Source organism: Acanthopagrus latus, chromosome 21 (genome assembly GCF_904848185.1).
Source record: "Acanthopagrus latus isolate v.2019 chromosome 21, fAcaLat1.1, whole genome shotgun sequence".
Lineage (NCBI taxonomy): Eukaryota > Metazoa > Chordata > Actinopteri > Spariformes > Sparidae > Acanthopagrus > Acanthopagrus latus.
In genome coordinates, this window is record NC_051059.1 from 27496213 (window position 1) to 27515085 (window position 18873).

An 18873-nucleotide genomic window follows, 5' to 3' on the forward strand; every position below is an offset into this window, starting at 1 on the left:
TGGTTAACAATCGTTTCTGTATAATTTTCATTGGAAAAACAACTAAAATCATGATTATGTAGCATAAGTTGGAGTTCAAGCTGTGTAGAACAGAAAATCACTTGTGTTGTGCTGATATTTCATTAGTTGGGCCCTGAACTCACCGTCAGACTGGACTGTTCTCCTCATGTTTCATCATGTGTCACATTCTTACATGTTGCACCTTGAAAGAGTTTCATGTAAAACTAACAGCATTCATTCTGTCAGAATTTCTTTCATATCCCAGAAAAATTAGAATTGTAACTGTAAGATACCAAACTGAAGTGAATCAAAAATCTGATGGAGTTGCAAAAAAAGTTTACTTGGGTTCAGTAAAGATGAACCAGGTCCAGTCGTCTGGTTTGTGTGGTGGAGGGACGCAGCAGCTCTGGAACTAACTGGATCTAACTGAGACGCTCAGAGGACATGAAGCGTCCTGGATGTCTCCTGACGTCACACAGACCAGGTCATCAGGTCCTGGTTCCTGGGCGGGTCGACTTTGTGCCTCTGACCCTGAATCAGTGTTGAATTCAGCCGGGACGGCAGCGTCTCTGACGACGCTCCCAGTGGCATCCATCAAACGACACGTTTCAAAGTCGATGCTGAACTCATTCAGAGCACGAACTCTGGATCAGATCCCAACGTCTCCCTCAGTGAAGATTAATGTGGACGCGCTGAAGGACAAACTGGTCCAGCTGGACCAGGAGAAGGCTGATCAGGTGATCAGGAGATCTGGTGATCAATCGCTGAAAGGATCAAACAGGGAGGAGGACGCATCAAGTGTTCATTTAAACATTCTGAGTGTGACGCAGCATCAGATGGAGGTTCTGCTCACTCGCAGCAGAAACCTTAAATTCCTTAAATTAGAGTATTTATTATTTATTATTAGAATAATTTTCTCATCGCTGCCTTTTGGACCAGCTGTACTGGACTCAGTGTCTCTTTTCACTTTAAGAGGAAAATTGAGGAGGAATCAGAACGGAATGATTTTCTCCAGGTGAACGAAATCTTTAAAATGAGAAATGTGTTTCTGAAGGGATGAAAGAAAACAACAGTTTGTATTGAACAGGCTGTGAACATGTTTCAGTGGAGTGTTTGTTCTGTAGCAGATTAAAACAAACTGGAACAGAAGCAGAAGGCTGTTAGTTTAAAGCTTTTCTGCCAAATGTTGTACGAGCAGAACAAAACCTGAAGACAAACTGAGAGTCTGATGAAACATGTCCAACAGATGTTTGGATTTCTACTGAAGTAACTCCAAAAATCAACCAGTTTGATTCTTCATCTTTAAAGATCATCTGATCCTCGATGGATCAATTATCACAGGTGTGATATCACAGGTGTGATGAGTGATTTACAGTCAGGAATGTTTTTCTCTCAGGATGAACATCAAGATTAAATAACTCTACTCTACTCTAGCAACTACGGCAGCCTAACAGGGTCAAAACTAAAAACTCCCAATGGCTTTAAAGATGCAGCCTCCACTAGGGGGAGACATTATGTGCCAGGAGAGTGCAGCACATATACATATACATATACACATATACATATACATATACATATACATATACACATATACATATACACATATACATATACACATATACATACATATACACATAAACAGATACAGAAGAGTTTGATTATTATTCTTATAGCAGGAGCTTGATGGGCAGCAGCAGCTGTCGCTGTCTGATCCACACTGATCCTCTGAGGTTTACTAGCTGTTTGTGACATCAGAGCGAGGAGGATGTGGGTGATGACATCATCCATAGGAGACAAAAATATGAAGAATATTATCGCCGAGGCCATGAGAGAGAAAAAGAGCCGCAGTGACGTCGCCAGAGACTTTCTGAGAAGCTGACAGATGTTAACTAGAAGTTGTCGGAGCGGCTGAAACCAGCACTTGAATATCTTGATACTGTCGACTTGGGAAAGACGGCATAACTGCATTTCTTTTAACTTTTTGAGATAAAGGTTTGAGAAAACGTCCCGTGCGTCCTGCTTCAGTGTTTCAGCTGGAAGCGTCAGTGTGTCGGCGTCCCAGCGATCCTCCGTCACCATCAGATCTCTCAGACTCTGCCTCCTGACTGCCATCTTATCAGCCCTCCTCTCCTCTGCTGAGGTCGAGACGCGTGAAGGACGAGCAGCAAATCCAATCAGTGGGCGTCGAGCTGCATCACAAGCGTCGGCTGCTGTCAGTGTGGTCGGGCTAATCCACACAGCAACACTGGAGGAGGGGTGATGTGTCTACTGACGTCCTGCCACGGTGACGGCAAAGATCAGAGCTGGAGGTCATGAAGGAGACATGAATTAGAAACAAACATGGAGGACGTAGCTGTTGTGATGATGCAGCCGGGCGTCCCATCATCCTCTGCTGCAGGTGTCACAGTGGACAGATTTACCTCCTCGATTCTGTCGTCGAACACAAACCTCTAAAAGTTTGGATCTCCAGACTGAAGGCAGTTTTAGAGCGAGCGTTGTTGTTCCCTCGTGGTCACACTGATGAAGTCGCTCTCTGATGGTGTTCACCTACATGTCAAACTTCAGACGATGAAGAAAATCTCTGTTCCTGTAATACAGCCATAATCTGTAGCTACTGTCCGCTCATTAGCTCAGTTAGCCGTGCAGCTAGCTGGACTAGCAGAGGTTGTAAAATCAGGGCGCTGTTCAACATGAACTCCGTCTGCGAGTCGGCTCAAACTCAGAGCGATGATCCGGAGATGTTTTCCAGTGTGTCAGTGTGTTTCCACAGACGGCATCATCAGTCCGATCAGACCCGGTTCAGTTTCTCTCTAGTTTAGTTTACGACCCCCCAGAGGCTCCTGGCCTCGTCCAATCAGACGGTAACAGGAGCCCGCAGGTGAGTGAGGAGGAGGGTCTGAGCAGGTGTCCTGTCAGAGGGAGCAGAGGCTGAAACACAGGCTGCTGCTCAGAGTCGGACCGGACCGGACTGAACCGGACCTGAGTGTGTTTGTACTCTCCAGTTTTAATTTTATTCAGTCTGAACTTGTTTTTGTTCTGTGAAGCTTCATGGAAGGAGAAGCTGGACTCTGACGGTCCCGTCCTCTATGTGTGTGTTTCAGCGTACTCGCAGCACATGGAGAACCATATCAGCCCCCCCAGCTTCCTGAGTCAGCCCCTCCCGCCGCCCGCATCCTCGGGACGCTACTCCCCGACCCCCAAGAGCATGCTGGGAGACGACGACGTCACCCGGTGAGCACGAACGCATCAGACAGTGTTGAGGTTCATTTAGTGAAACCTGGTTGATACTTTCATCAAGATACAGGATGTTCATATGTGATACTGTTTATTATTGATATTGTGTGTGATATTAATACATGTGAAACTGACAAAATAACAAGAAGAACATGTCGTCAGACTTTCTTCTTACGTCCGCTCTGCCTGCGAGGTTGTTCTCTTCAAGCTTGTTGGTTTGTTGGTCTGTCAGCAGATTACACAAAAACTACTGAACAGATTTCCACTAAACTTGGATGCAGGATTCAAACTTGTTAACTTCCAGATTTCCAGATAAACGGACGGATTCAGGATCGTTTCCCACTTTCTTGAACAACTGATTATAATGTGAAAGTTTGGTGCATTTGATTTCATGTGAATTGATTTATTGAGCTTTTTATTTGTATCTATTTTAGATTTTATCAGTTTTAATCCTCCATAAATTTGATTATTCAAGTTTTGTGCGACAGAAGACGACTACACAGTTTAACGACACAAACACAGAATGTAACTCTGAATGTGTCAGAAGATTTGATTCTAAAATTAATCGTCTTCATGTCAGAAATCAACTGAAGTTTCATGATTGTGTGTGTGTGTGTGTGTGTGTTGCAGTACCGCCCTCTGCTGGTTCAAATCTCCACACGCGCACACACACACACACACACACACACACACACACACACACACACACACACACACACACACACACACACCTGTGCAGCAGTCATGATAACATGTTGTTTATTAAATGTGACGTCAGGATGATTGACAGCTGTGTGGTCCAACAGGGAGCCCAGGAAGGTGGTGCTGCACAGAGGAGCGACAGGACTGGGCTTCAACATCGTGGGCGGTGAGGACGGAGAGGGAATCTTCATCTCCTTCATCCTCGCTGGAGGACCAGCAGACCTCTGTGGAGAGCTGAGGAAAGGAGACCGACTGGTCTCTGTACGTGCACGCGCACACACACACACACACACACACACCTGTGCAGCATGTTGTTTATAAATGTCTCTAACACACTCAGCTGTGTTGGTCTCCAGGTGAACGGAGTGGACCTCCGTAACGCCACCCACGAGCAAGCTGCTGCTGCCCTGAAGAACGCCGGGCAGACGGTGACCATCATCGCCCACTACAGACCAGAGGGTGAGACACCTGAACGCACCTGCTGCAGCCACCTGAACACAGAACCTGCCTCTTTGAGCAGCTTTCAGTCATGAAGTTCTTGTGTTGTGATGTCTGTTCTCCTCTGCAGAGTACAGCCGGTTTGAGGCGAAGATCCACGACCTGAGAGAGCAGATGATGAACAGCAGCATCAGTTCTGGTTCTGGATCATTGCGGACGAGTCAGAAGAGGTCGCTGTACGTCAGGTAAGATATCAGCTCACCTGGGAGAGACACAGGTTCAACATCAGCTGTCAGTGTGAGGACGCTGAAGTACGGAGGTTCAGAGTGGACAGAAAGAGCAAGACATTCAGGGACACTTGTTATTGTCAAATGGTTTTTCTGTTTATGAGTGTTCATTTCGAGAGTGTGTGTGTGTGTGTGTGTGTGTGTGTGTGTGTGTGTGTGTTGCAGAGCTCTGTTTGACTACGATAAGACCAGGGACTCGGGTCTGCCCAGTCAGGGACTCAACTTTAAGTTCGGCGACATCCTTCATGTGGTGAACGCCTCCGACGACGAGTGGTGGCAGGCCAGACAGCTGACGTCACAGGGGGAGGTGGAGGAGGTGGGCGTGATCCCCAGCAAGAGACGGTCAGTGTGTCACACACACACACACACACACACACAATGTTTTATTTCATGTGAACTGCAAGTTTAAGAACTTTTAGTTTGTTGAATATGAGTAGTTCTGGTTCCATGATGTGTTTGGGATCATTCAGTTTCGTCTCCAGCGTGGAAACTTCAGATTGAACCTGTAGAACTTCAGTTCAGTCGGAGGTTCTGGATGTGTTTCACAATCAGCTGGACGTCTTTCTGATTTCATGTTGTGTATGAGGTCAACGTTTGTGTGACCTGTCTGATGTTACTGACTGTAGATGAACTCCAGCTGGCTGAACACCTTCGTAGCTGCAGTTCAGCTGCAGAATGTCTTGACCTCTGCTGACCTTTGACCTCGTGTCCCCGCAGGGTTGAGAAGAAGGAGAGAGCGAGATTAAAGACGGTGAAGTTTAACGCCAAGTCTCGAGACCGAGGGGTGAGTGTGTGATTCTGATGGCAGCAGCTGTAGAACAGAAGTGTTGATAGACAGTCACAGTCCCATGATGCCTTGTGAGACGGTGACAGGATTTTATTGGAGGTCAGAACCGACCCTGTGTGTCTAAAGCGGGCCGAAGACGAGTAGTGAAGTCAGACGTTTGTCTCCGCAGACGGAAACTGAAACGATCCGTTAATGTTTCAATTAACGATTATTTTCATCGTTGATTTAGATTATTGATAATTTCCTCCAAATGTCAGAAAATGTTGAAAAGTATCGATCAGTGTTTGTGAAGATGACGTCATCAGATATTCAGTTTATATGGAGGACCGATGCTGCCGAAACCATAAGTAAATAAATAAACAAATAAATAGATAAATAAATATGTAAATAAATGGCTCAGTGAAAAACTAGATATTAGTGTCAGTAATAATCAATGTATAAAAACTGGCAAAGCGATATTTGTTTTGATTTGCTTCTGTATTTATTTACCTTTGTGTCAATAACCTATTCATTTACTTTCCTATTTATTTATTCATTTTCAAATATATTTATTTCTGTATTGTTTTCCCTTAGCATTTTGCAAGTAATAAACATTTTAAAAGTGGAGTTCCCCTTTTATTTACCTTTCTTTCTAAAAATATATATTTTAATTGATTAATTTTTTAAGCACTTCTTTTATGTATTTAATTAATTAAAATATTAAGACAAAAGTATACAGAAGAAACATTTAAATAAATAGTAAAACAAATGAAACCGTTTTTTGAAAAAGGGGAATTGATCCAAAAGTAAATTAATAGAGAAATATTCACATCTGCAGTCAGAATCAAACCCATCAATCAGTTATCAGAACAGTCTGATGTATTGATTACATGTTTATTTGTACCTGAGTGTCAGCACAAACTCAACACAAGGCATCATGGGACTCCTGAGGTTTCCTGTAGTCTGTATCTGAGCTCTGTTGACTGTATTGATCTGTGAACAGCTCTGTATTGATCCGTGCTGCATGAGTTCAGTTTCTCTTCCTGTGTGATGAATCTGAAGACGAGCTCCTACTAATGAGTGTTGGACTAATGTTGAACCAGCTGCAGCCACTTAACAGCATGTTGTCGTTGATCTTCACCACTCGAGCGTCTCAGCAGCCAAACTGCAGCAGCGCCTCCCCAGCACCTTTTAAACCGTGTGCCGCTTTAACACGCGTCGCCGGGCGCCGCCCGCCGTCCCGCCCTCTAACACAGACTGACGGGGGAGAAACAACAGAACAACAACATGCATGACGCCCCGATCTTTCCCGTCCTCATACGGAGAGAAACGCTTGACATTGATGTCTGACTGTCTGCTGCTCACTGAAACCTTCCTCCTCCTCCTCATCATCACTCACCTGTCTCACCTGTCTCACCCCTCCTCCTCCTCTCTCTCTCTCCTGCTGGATAACAGAGGTGCAGCATGTGATCTAATGATGTCATTAGCTCCGCCTCCTGCTGATGAATACTGAGGTTCAGGAAAGTGTTGAGAGACGTAAACAGACGATCACCTCCGTCTGCAGCTCTTTGGAGCTTTTTAGCCTCTTTTAGCTCCTGCTTTTAGTTTTGCAGCACATTTCCTGTTCACACCTGATATCAACATCCATCCTGCGTGACCACCTGTGATGTGATGTCACTTCCTGCTCTCACAACAAACCTGTCCATCACTGAGACAGACAGACTCCATGTTTGTACTCAAAGACAGAAAGAAGTTCATGTAGAACATTCGCTGAATTTACAAGAAGGTTTCACAGAGTTTATAAAGTTGGTTTTAACTCAACAACTCTTAAATCACTCTGTTTGTGAAGGGAGTCTGTTTCAACTGATCCAAGAACACAACAGCACCAGACGGAGTGAAATCGTCCTGCTTGTTGTTTCTTCTTGTTTCATGCGGACATGTTGAGCCGTCCTTCAGCGAGGACGTCCTCGTGTCTGTATTTACTGTCAGAAACCAGAAAATATTCAGATTTAAGAAGCTGCTATCAGGATTTTGAAAAGAGAAATGACTTAAACCAGTTAGTCCATTATGAGAGTAGCTGGCAATTAATCCAACCAGTCGACAACTAATTGAGTATTGAATTAACTGTTGCAGCTCTAACTGTCCTAAAAAACACGTAATACATGAGTGAAGACTTCCTGCGGTGATCGATCAGAAGTTGATGAGTTTATTGACCTCCAGATGTTGTGAGAACAGCTGTATCGAGCTGTCACTCTGCAGAAATCTAGAGTCGGTGTAGATGTAAACGTTGGCGCTGGTCGGGGCTCCAGCTGATCGTCTCCTCTCAGCTCGTCTCTGCATGTCGTCTGCATGTTCAGCTCCTCGTCTTGCTTCTGTCTGACACGTGCTGCCTTCACTGTCACTGTGTGAAACTCAGGACTACATCACTGAGAGCAACAGGGACGTCTCACAGGTTCAGTTTATACGTTAAGTTTAGCCTCAGCAGACGTCTGATTCTGAGGTCACTGTAGTCTGTTGGCAGCTATTTACTTCACTTCTTTACATCTGCTGCCGACAGCTTTAGAATAAAAGTCTCCACAGAACCATCGATTATATTTGTGGTTCAACATTTTCAGAACAGGTTTAAACAAGCTTCCTGTGTTCGGTACAGAACGTAGAACAATACTCTGTTTCAGATTCATCAGCTGATTAATGACCCAGTCACGTCCAACTCACCTGAAAACCCAACAGCACTGGTTTTATTCCAGTCACATCTAATTTGCCTTTTTGTGCAGGAAGTGTTGAGTTCTGTTCTGTAAACGTCTCCGGATCAGAACAGAACCTGATGAGACTCTGGGTGTTCATTCCTCCAGCAGGTCTGGTTCTGATCCAGACTCTCTTCTCCTCAGCAGACATCTTTTGAGCCCCCTGGTGGCAGAAATGACATATCGCACATTTAAAGGCAGTAAAAGTTCCAAAGAAGCGACTTGACTGAGTTTCAGCAGAGTGACGTCACTGTTTCATCACTGCGTCACTTTCAGAACAGAAATATTATAGAGATTTGCTGTGTGTTTGTTTCTTCTGGGTATTTTATTTCTACCTGTTCAGTCTGACTGCTCGCTGACATTTAGCCTGTTAGCTGTTAGCCATTAGCCGCTGACTCAGACAGGAAGCATCTCATTCTGTCCAAACCGACATCAGACTCCCCCATCTCCCCCTCTTCCTCCTCCTCTCTTTGTTGTTTTGTTTATTCCATCACCCCTCCTCCTCCTCCTCTTCCTTTTCCTCCTCTTCCTCCTCCTCTTCCTCCTCAGCAGTCTCTCAATGACAAGCGTAAAAAGAACCTCTTTTCCCGAAAGTTTCCGTTCTACAAGAGCAAAGAGGCGAGCGAGCAGGAGACCAGCGACGTCGACCGTAAGTACCAGTGCGGCGACGGGGTGAGCGCTCTGCCAGTCTGTCTGTCTGAGAGGCGATTGGCGACAGGTAGAGAGGTCAGCTGGTGGCGGCGGCGGTGGCCTGGTTGTCATGGCAACAGGGCACGGCTCAAAAATGATGTGTTGGCACAACTGGACTGATCTAAATCTGGTTCAGATAGTTTGAGTGGGGACGGGAGACCGAAACATCCAAAGCATCTAAACAATCGGCTGCGAAGGCTCCTCCTCCTCATCTTCCTCCTCTTTGGAGCCAAAATGGCCGCCCTGTAGCCCCGCCCACCGGCTGCTTTCCCTCTGCTCTCTCTGTCTGTTGCTGAAACTCAGTAACTTTGTGTTGTTTTCTCCTCGTTGTTCACTCGGCTCTGCTGACATCAGGACAACAGTGACGACATGATATCCAAAGGCCACAGTAAGTGTGTGTCCCCCACCTCACCTGTACCCCCACCTCACCTGTACCCCCACCCCCACCTCACCAGTACCCTCCACCCCCACCTCAACTGTAACCCCACCTCACCTGTACCCCCACCCCCACCTCACCAGTACCCCCACCTCACCTGTAACCCCACCTCACCAGTACCCTCCACCCCCACCTCAACTGTAACCCCACCTCACCTGTACCTCCACCTCCACCTCACCTGTACCTTCACCTCACCTGTACCTTCACCTCCACCTCTCCTGTACCTCCACCTCACCTGTACCTCCACCTCTCCTGTACCTCCACCTCCACCTCACCTGTACCTCCACCTCACCTGTACCTCCACCTCCACCTCACCTGTACCTCCACCTCTCCTGTACCCCCACCTCCACCTCACCTGTACCACATCTCCACCTCACCTGTACCACACCTCCACCTCTCCTGTACCTCCACCTCACCAGTACCTCCAACTCCACCTCTCCTGTACCCCCACCTCTACCTCACCTGTACCCCCACCTCCACCTCACCTGTACCACACCTCCACCTCATCTGTACCACACCTCCACCTCTCCTGTACCTCCACCTCACCAGTACCTCCAACTCCACCTCACCTGTACCCCCACCTCTACCTCTCCTGTACCACACCTCCACCTCTCCTGTACCTCCACCTCACCAGTACCTCCAACTCCACCTCTCCTGTACCCCCACCTCTACCTCACCTGTACCCCCACCTCCACCTCACCTGTACCTCACCTCTTCCTTGCCCCTCATCCTCAAAAAAACTCCAAAAATGAGCAAATATGGAAACAAACTTAAATTTGAATGCACAAAAACAGTTTCTATCTGCAGCTTCTTCACATGTGAGAAAGCTTCAGCTGTTCTTTTCTCTCTGAATCCTGGTGGAGACAAACATTGAACACTGCAGTCGTGTCGTCACCTGAAACTGTAAAATCATCCAGAGTTCTTCTTCTCAGCACAGTCAGGAAACGTCCTCAGACGGCTTCAGTCTGAGCAGTGAACGTCCTCCGACTCAGAAACTACAGAGATGTTCACTGAGACACTTATTGATTACTTCATTGATAAAGCCGGCGTCCATGTTGAGACTCCTTCATTCATCTACTTAATCAATAAGTTACATTTTGTCTCTGAATATTTAAGAAGCTGAAGTTGATTTCTGGTGGACACAAAGACACAAAGCCTCAGACCTGCTGCTCCTCCTCCTCCTCCTCTTCCTCCTCTTCCTCCTCCTCCTCTTCCTCTTCCTCTTCTTCCTCCTCCTCCTCCTCCCCTGCCTCTTCTTCTTCTTCTTCTTCTTCTTCTTCTTCTTCTTCTTCTTCTTCTTCTTCAGTGGCTGTCGAGCCTCTTTCAGACTGGAGCTCCGTCTCTTCTCTCTGTCACACATCCATCAGTTTTCACTCCTCCACCTCTCCTGTGTTAAAGTCTTTTTTTCTGTTCGACCTCGTCTGGTTCTCCATCAAACCTGGATCCACCCGGATCCACCTGGACCCTCAGGGAGGTTTACAACTCTTTAGTGTTTCAGGAGAAAAGGTCTGAATGTTGATGTCATGTGATCAGAATCACAGACTCAAACTTCTGCTCATCAGAAATGAAATGAGGTTCAGTGAGTTTATGTTCTGTCAGCGGAAGTTTATTTACTGTTTGAATCATTTCTGACAGTTTTCATTTTGTGTCTGTCTGTTTCCTCACACAGAAATATTCAGTCATCGAGCTTAAATTTAAATTAATTACATCACAGAGTAACAAAGAGGAACTGTTCAACTCATTGTTTCCACATTTAATGAAATAAATCAGTTTCCTGTTTTTCACTCTAAGAAACATTCAGTGTTTTTATGGACCTGATGGTTTGTAACTCCGATTTCCAGATAAATGAATAATGGTGTTAGATTAATTATTCAGGGTTTGTTCATATTAAGCTGCAGCTAACAGTGTTTTTTATAACCAGTTAATCTGTTGGTTGTTTTTAAAATTCAGTGTTGATGTTTTAAAGTGTGAACTTGAGTCCGATCAGAACTCGTCTGAGCTGATGTTTGAACCATTCACACTTAAAGTTACTGAAACGATTCATCACAATTGTTGTGTGTGTGATTTTTGGCTCGTTGTGATGTCATTTATCAATATTACTAAATAGTTAAATATGTGGCAGTTAGTGATGAAGTAACGATGCAGCGATCAATAACGTCCAGTTTGTAAAGTTCAGATGTGTGACAATTGTTTCAGCTCTCATCTGTTTGAGTTTAAATGAGATTATTTGTGTTGCTGTGATTTGTTGCGCTGCTGTCGAACACCGCGTGTCCTCTGAGCAAAGCATCATGGGAGAGCGCCGCTCCGAGCTGACTCTGTGTTATGTTGTGATTCCAGAACATGTGACCTCTAACGCCAGCGATAGTGAAAGTAGCTACCGTAAGTGTGAGCCGAGCCGTCGACGCTGCCTGCTTCACTCGATGATCCACAGGAAACACTAACGCCGACCTGCTAACTGCTAACTGCTAACTCCCTCACTGACCAGCACAGGCTGCTGATTGGCCCGTCACAGCATGACCTCACACACAGTCTGTCTCCCCGCTAACGACCCCGAGCGCTGCCTGTTTGAAGCTGCTGCATGGATGTGTGTGTAGGAACCAGAGTAGAGCGACGCTTCACACGAGAATGTTTCCATCAGACACACAGTCGAGTTCCAACACAGACCTGAGATCAGCTGTCACAGTTTAGACTCAGCGTTAGACCCGAGGACACAGACCTGAGATCAGCTGTCACAGTTCAGACTCAGCGTTAGACCCGAGGACACAGACCTGAGATCAGCTGTCACAGTTCAGACTCAGCTTTAGACCCGAGGACACAGACCTGAGATCAGCTGTCACAGTTCAGACTCAGCTTTAGACACGAGGACACAGACCTGAGATCAGCTGTTACAGTTCAGACGAGGATGAAACGAAGCAGATCTACCAGAATCTGTTCAGAACTTTTCAGTCAGCGCTCAGTTTCCTCTTCATCCCTGTAGCTTAAAGAAAGCAGGTGTCTTGTTCACAAGCTGACGACAGATCAGTTTCATACATTAAATCACACATCGATCACAGCGAGTGATTCTCCACCTCTCACCTCGTCACCTTCAGGTGAACTGTGTGAAACTCTCGTCCTCACGCTGACTGTGTGTTCGCAGGTGGACCTGAGGAATACGTTCTGTCCTACGAGCCCGTCGTCCAGCAGGAAGGTGAGTCAGAACACTGAGGAACGTTTGTGTCACATTGGAGTTTAGTTTGTATTCTGTTCAACATTATTTACATAAAACCTTCTCAGAGTGATGAAGCTTCAGGACAGAGTTCAGAGACTGAAGTTTAAAATACTGATGATGATGATAATAAATATCAACATCAGAGAACAATGAATGATAATAAACGCAGAGCTTTTCAAACACATTTATTATTGTTTATTTATTGTTTGAAACACTGTAGATAAATTTAATCATGTTAAAAACTAAAATGGGTTTTTAAAAAAGAAAAACAAGATGATGAATAAATAATAAAAGGAAATTAATGACATGAGACAAAAATACAAATAAAAATATTTCCCAGCTTCAGTCTTATATATGGAGGACTGAAAGTGCCAAATCAAAAATAACCAAATGTCTCTGCTATTAAATTATATTAAAAATCATTATTTATTTAAATCATAAATATAGCTATCTGTTATGTCCAAAATGTGCCTTATTTATTTCTTTATGGATTCTTTGTTACATTTGACTAAATGATACATAAATCAGTATTTATAAATAAATATAAATGTATATATTCAAAGTTAGATACGAGAGTTAATAGAGAGCAAATACATTTATTAAATCCTCTGTTTGGTTTCAGCAGCTTCAGTCCTCCATATTATATGAATATGAAGAAGAAAGGTTTCTGTGATGTTTACAGTCGGGTCACTTCCTGTTTCCTTCCTCTCTGACAGTGAACTACACCCGACCCGTCATCATCCTCGGACCCATGAAGGATCGGATCAACGACGACCTGATCTCAGAGTTCCCCGACAAGTTTGGCTCCTGCGTCCCTCGTAAGTCCAAACTGCTGCTCTCAGTCGGACATGTTGGAATCCGTCTGATCAGGATGAAACTCGAGAGTCCAGATTAAAAGTTTTCCTCCTCCTCTTCCTCTTCCTCTTCCTCTTCTCTTCCTCCTCCTCTTCCTCTTCCTCTTCTCTTCCTCCTCCTCTTCCTCCTCCTCTTCCTCCTCTTCCTCTTCCTCTTCTCCTCCTCCTCCTCTTCCTCTTCCTCCTCCTCCTCTTCCTCTTCTCTTCCTCCTCCTCTTCCTCTTCTCCTCCTCTTCCTCTTCTCTTCCTCCTCCTCTTCCCCTCCTCCTCTTCCTCTTCTCTTCCTCCTCCTCTTCCTCTTCTCTTCCTCCTCCTCTTCTCCTCCTCCTCCTCTTCCTCTTCCTCCTCCTCCTCTTCCTCTTCTCTTCCTCCTCCTCTTCCTCTTCTCCTCCTCTTCCTCTTCTCTTCCTCCTCCTCTTCCCCTCCTCCTCTTCCTCCTCTTCCTCTTCCCCTCCTCCTCTTCCTCTTCTCCTCCTCTTCCTCCTCTTCCTCTTCCTCCTCCTCCTCTTCCTCTTCCTCCTCTTCCTCTTCCCCTCCTCTTCCTCTTCCCCTCCTCCTCTTCCTCTTCCTCCTCTTCCTCTTCTCTTCCTCCTCCTCCTCTTCCTCTCCCTCCTCCTCCTCCTCCCCCTCATCCTCCTCCTCTTCCTCTTCTCATCCTCCTCATCCTCATCTCCTCCTCCTCCTCCTCCTCTTCCTCTTCTCTTCCTCCTCCTCCTCCTCTTTCTCTTCCTCCTCCTCTTCCCCTCCTCTTCCTCTTCCCCTCCTCTTCCTCTTCCTCCTCTTCCTCTTCTCCTCCTCCTCTTCCTCCTCTTCCTCTTCTCTTCCTCCTCCTCCTCCTCTTTCTCTTCCTCCTCCTCCCCCTCATCCTCCTCCTCTCCCTCTCCTCCTCCTCCCCCTCATCCTCCTCCTCTTCCTCTTCTCCTCCTCCTCCTCTTCCTCTTCCTCTTCCTCTTCTCCTCCTCCTCCTCCTCCTCTTCCTCTTCTCTTCCTCCTCCTCCTCCTCTTTCTCTTCCTCCTCCTCTTCCCCTCCTCTTCCTCTTCCCCTCCTCTTCCTCCTCCTCTTCTCCTCCTCCTCTTCCTCCTCTTCCTCTTCTCTTCCTCCTCCTCCTCCTCTTTCTCTTCCTCCTCCTCCTCCTCTTCCTCTTCCTCTTCCTCTTCTCTTCCTCCTCCTCCTCCTCTTTCTCTTCCTCCTCCTCCTCCTCTTTCTCTTCCTCCTCCTCTTCCTCTTCCTCCTCCTCCTCCTCCTCCTCTCCCTCCTCCTCCTCCTCCCCCTCCTCCTCCTCCTCTTCCTCTTCTCCTCCTCCTCGTCCTCCTCTTCCTCTCCCAGATACGACCCGGCCGAAGCGGGACTACGAGGTGGACGGCAGAGATTACCACTTCGTGGTGTCCAGGGAGCAGATGGAGAAGGACATCCAGGACCACAGGTTCATCGAGGCGGGGCAGTACAACAACCACCTGTACGGAACCAGCGTCCAGTCGGTCCGAGAGGTGGCTGAGAAGGTAGAACCAAACTTAACCTCTGTCTGAAGCAGAGAACAAGTCAGAACAGAACCACACAGTCCAGAACTTAGAGTCACTTATTACAAGAATCGTGAAGATTTAAAACATTTGGACCAAAGACCTGTTTGTTCACTCAGAACCATGACGTGACAGAAACAAATGTGTCGTCTGAAATATTACCAATATTAATTATCAGCAGTTCGACTCTGTGGTGAACGTGTTCTTCTTCTGTGGTTTCCAGGGGAAACACTGCATCCTGGACGTGTCGGGGAACGCCATCAAGAGACTGCAGCTGGCTCTGCTGCACCCCATCGCCATCTTCATCAAGCCCAAATCTGTGGAGAACATCATGTGAGTCACCAGACAGGAAGTCCTTCATGAGTCGGCTCACAGTAAACTGAGACCAGAACCAAGAGGTCCGATCTCTACCTGGTCCTGATCTGATGTTTGGTGTAATCTCAGTCTGAAGCCTTTGAGCGAGATCGGACCGTGATCACGCTGAAATCACACCAAGAATAGATCCTGTTCTGTGATCCAAACTCAGTCTGTTGTTGTTCTGGTGTGTCTGATCCTGGTCCAGTCCCAGTCTTAGTTTTGATTTCATTGTGGTCCTTGTTTGGTCTCGGTGTGATCCCATTCCAGTCTTTGTCTGACCCTGGTCCGATCTGGGTCTTATCTCAGTCAGATCTCCGTCTGATCCTGGTGCGGTACCGGTCTAATCTTGCTGTGATTTCAATGGGATTTTAGTCTGATCACGGTCCGAACCCAGTTTGATCCGGTCTTGTTCTGGTTGTTCCTGCAGGGAGATGAACAAGCGCCTGACGGAGGAGCAGGGCAGGAAAACCTTCGACAGAGCCACCAAACTGGAGCAGGAGTTCACCGAGCATTTCACAGGTGAACAAGCTGTGTTCTCATGTTTCAGAGCAGAACCGGTCCTTTAATCCAAACTATGTGAGGGAGGTGGTTCTGTTTGTGTCCTCGTGTGGTTCAGGTTCCGATCACTGACTCTGCTCTCTGCTCCTCGCAGCCATCGTTCAGGGCGACACTCTGGAGGAGATCTACGATCAGGTGAAGCAGATCATCGAGGAGCAGTCGGGTCCGTTCATCTGGGTCCAGTCCAAGGAGAAGTTATGAGGACCAGAACCGTCTGCTCCATCGCTCCTCTCTTTAGATCCTGTTTGTTTTATTTTGAAAAGAAAAGTCGAACTGCAGACGGCAGCCCCCACATCGCTCCTCCCCACCTCCTCCTCTTCCTCCTCCTCCTCCTCCTCCTCACACCTCCTCCTCCTCACACCTCCTCCTCCTCCTCCTCCTCACACTTCCTCCTCCTCCTCCTCCTCCTCCTCCTCCTCCTCCTCCTCCTCCTCCCACCTCCTCCTCCTCCTCCTCCTCCTCCTCCACCCTCCTCCCTCCTCCTCCTCCTCCTCACACCTCCTCCCCCGATCAACGAGTCGACGCCGGCTGACCAGAGTGAAGTTTGATTTGACATTTCTGGCTGAATAAGACTTTTCCATTGTTGGGTTTCCTGACCAGCAGCGTGAAGCACACAGGAAGTGACATCACACTCAACACGGTACAGCTCCTTAATGTTTAAGGGAGGAGAACTAAAGAGGAGAAGAAGACGACGTGTCCATGAAGTGGCGAGAAGAAACGTACAAAGCAGATTTTATCTTTTTGTTTGTGGGTTTTTTCCCTTTATTTTGTCTTGTAAGGAAAAACGTTGACGGACGGCGTTTCAGTCTCAGGCAGCGTCTGTCAGTCGGAGGAAGGCGGAGACACAAAAAGCAAAACTTTGCACGTTTGAGCTTTAACAGCATGTCATTTAAAACCCTGTTTATTTCCCATCAGCCCCTTCACCTCAGCGTCTGATGTCACAGCTTCTCTTCTGTTCTGCGATCATTACACTTTGTTTTTTTTTTTTTTACACTCGAGTCGATTCAGTGTTTCTGTTTTCTTGCCGGTCGCTCTGCAGATGTTCGCTGCGTGTTTTTAACCGTTTTTAAAGATTAAATTTAATGTTGGGATTAATTCACTTTCTAAAACTCTAATTTTCTTCTTCGAACAGACGAAGAATCACCGTCTGTTGTCGCTTAATGAGTTCTGATTTTATCGCTGAACATTTTCGCAGTTTAGACGTTTAGCTCGACCCGACGAGGTCAAAGGTCGCAGTGTAGATTATTCTGCCGACACTGCAAAAAAACATCTCAAGTAATTTCTGTCAAAACGTTTTAAAACACAATTTTCTTCTGATTCTTTGAAAAGAGAATATCGGTCTGTTTGTGTCCTGAAGAACAAAATCACATCACATTAAAACTGTTTTCACCAAAGAAGAAGAAACATTCTGATCACCAGGAAAATTCAAAATGACTCAAAGATGATCAATAAATAAATAAGTGTCTCAGTAAACACGTCGTTAATGCACTGAAGTACTCGAGGGCGTTAATTACCTCTGAAACTGTGACATTCATTTATATTTCTGTTTAATTTTGCTTCATTATCTCCTGATTTAATTTGATTTGATTTATTGATTCATTAATTTAGTACCATGTTCATGTCTGAACTCTTGTTCTTCTGCATTCAGCAAAAATAACACAAACATTTAATAAACAGTTAATTAACAGTTAATAAATGTAATAATAAAAACAAATGAAAGTAAATTATATTTGTTAAAAATTAAAACAGAAACAAAAACAGAAATTGATTATGTCACTTTTTATTATTAATTAACGTCTACTTTCATTTTTTAAATCACTTCTGGTGTTTTAAATGCCGTGTAATTTATTTATAGAGACATTTATTTATTTACGTATTTATTCAGTTTGATTTTGTCCGTTTCCCTCATCCATAAATATTATTAATCAATATAAATATAACAAACTCAGACTTCTCTTGTATGATGGAAAATATTCTTGTAATTAAATAAATTCTAAGAAACTGAGAAACTTTTTCTAATTACAGGAAATAACGTGTGTAATAATTTACAAGAAACATGAACAATAAAACGATCTGATAGAGAGAAACAACGATCAATAATTCTGTTTGTTCTTTGGTGAAATCATCAGTTTTATGAAGAAGAAGAAGAAAAACGACCGACTGATTTTATTTGAATCATCTTCACACATTTCAGGCTGAGCGACTGATTCTATCATCGTGTGTTTGTCGAGCGGCGCCCTCTACGGGTCAGAACCCCGTCAGTCAGTGTCTTACATGAAGCGATGGAGACGAGCTGCCGCCTCCAGGTGTGGACAGGTGTGGACAGGTGTGTCCCAACACGCAGACGATTATTGTACATGAGATGTTGACAGATATTTAACCGGGGTAAACTGCCTATTTTGTTATAATAAAGTCTATATTGAACTTTACTTCAGCACTACTACTACGGGAGTTATTTTCTCTGCATTGTTAATCATATATGAATAGAAAAGTATAAAGATATTTGAATATGAATATATATTTTTTCTTTTTCTTTGATCACCACCTCCTCTGTCTTTTAATTTTCTTTTTTAAGCATAATAAAAACTTAACAAGAAAACAGGAAGTGCTGCTCCGCTCTCGTCTTCTTCTTCTGCTGCTGTTCCAGACGTTTGGTCCTCCAGAGGATCTGAAGCTGATCAGGAACTATCGATCAATCACAGATTGACTTTGAGAATCGTGAAATGACTGCAGATCAGATTCTTTTAAAGTTGTGACTAGTTTGTAAGATCTTCATCCATATTTTAGTCTGAACTCACACTGCTGGTTACAGACCAGTTAGTTTCTGGTCCACTCAGGTGGAACCAGGTGCAGTCGGTGTTCTCAGGTCTGCCTGAGTCAGAGCTTGTGTTCACCTGATCTGCAGGTGAGCAGGAGGAGCTTCAGGTTACTCGTCTGTTCCAACCTGCTCAAGGTTGTTGTGCTGCCACGTAAACAGTCTGTCGTTTGTGAGGTGAGCAGGAATAAAGTTTCAGGTTTCAGACTCACTGCAGATCAACTCTGACTGATCACAAGCTGCTGGTCTGCTGAGCCACAAAAACA

At 45.4% G+C, this 18873-nt stretch overlaps 2 protein-coding genes across 14 annotated transcripts in view; one reads left to right on the plus strand and one right to left on the minus strand.

The window, feature by feature from the left end:
* The window catches only part of LOC119010645 (discs large homolog 1-like protein), a 98668-nt gene extending 80271 nt beyond the window's left edge, over positions 1-18397 (plus strand). For 7 of the 12 annotated variants that reach the window (XM_037082959.1, XM_037082962.1, XM_037082965.1 and 4 more), the window contains 14 exons: positions 3102-3231; positions 4041-4197; positions 4293-4395; positions 4505-4619; positions 4827-5003; positions 5379-5445; positions 8724-8820; positions 11635-11676; positions 12434-12484; positions 13222-13323; positions 14687-14859; positions 15101-15210; positions 15662-15753; positions 15887-18397. In XM_037082959.1, the coding sequence (XP_036938854.1) occupies positions 3102-3231; positions 4041-4197; positions 4293-4395; positions 4505-4619; positions 4827-5003; positions 5379-5445; positions 8724-8820; positions 11635-11676; positions 12434-12484; positions 13222-13323; positions 14687-14859; positions 15101-15210; positions 15662-15753; positions 15887-15993 (1523 nt within the window). In that variant the 3' untranslated portion in view covers positions 15994-18397. Of the gene's footprint in view, positions 1-3101; positions 3232-4040; positions 4198-4292; positions 4396-4504; positions 4620-4826; positions 5004-5378; positions 5446-8723; positions 8821-9215; positions 9250-11634; positions 11677-12433; positions 12485-13221; positions 13324-14686; positions 14860-15100; positions 15211-15661; positions 15754-15886 lie in introns of all 12 variants that reach the window. The other 5 variants (XM_037082961.1, XM_037082970.1, XM_037082966.1 and 2 more) reach the window with 2 other exon arrangements.
* rasal2 (RAS protein activator like 2) overlaps positions 3907-18873 on the minus strand; it is an 83078-nt gene continuing 68111 nt past the window's right edge. The window contains exon 19 of one of the 2 annotated variants that reach the window (XR_005072024.1): positions 3907-3965. The gene's annotated coding sequence lies outside the window, so the exon portion shown is untranslated. The remainder of the gene's footprint in view (positions 3966-18873) is intronic. The other variant, XR_005072025.1, reaches the window with a different exon arrangement.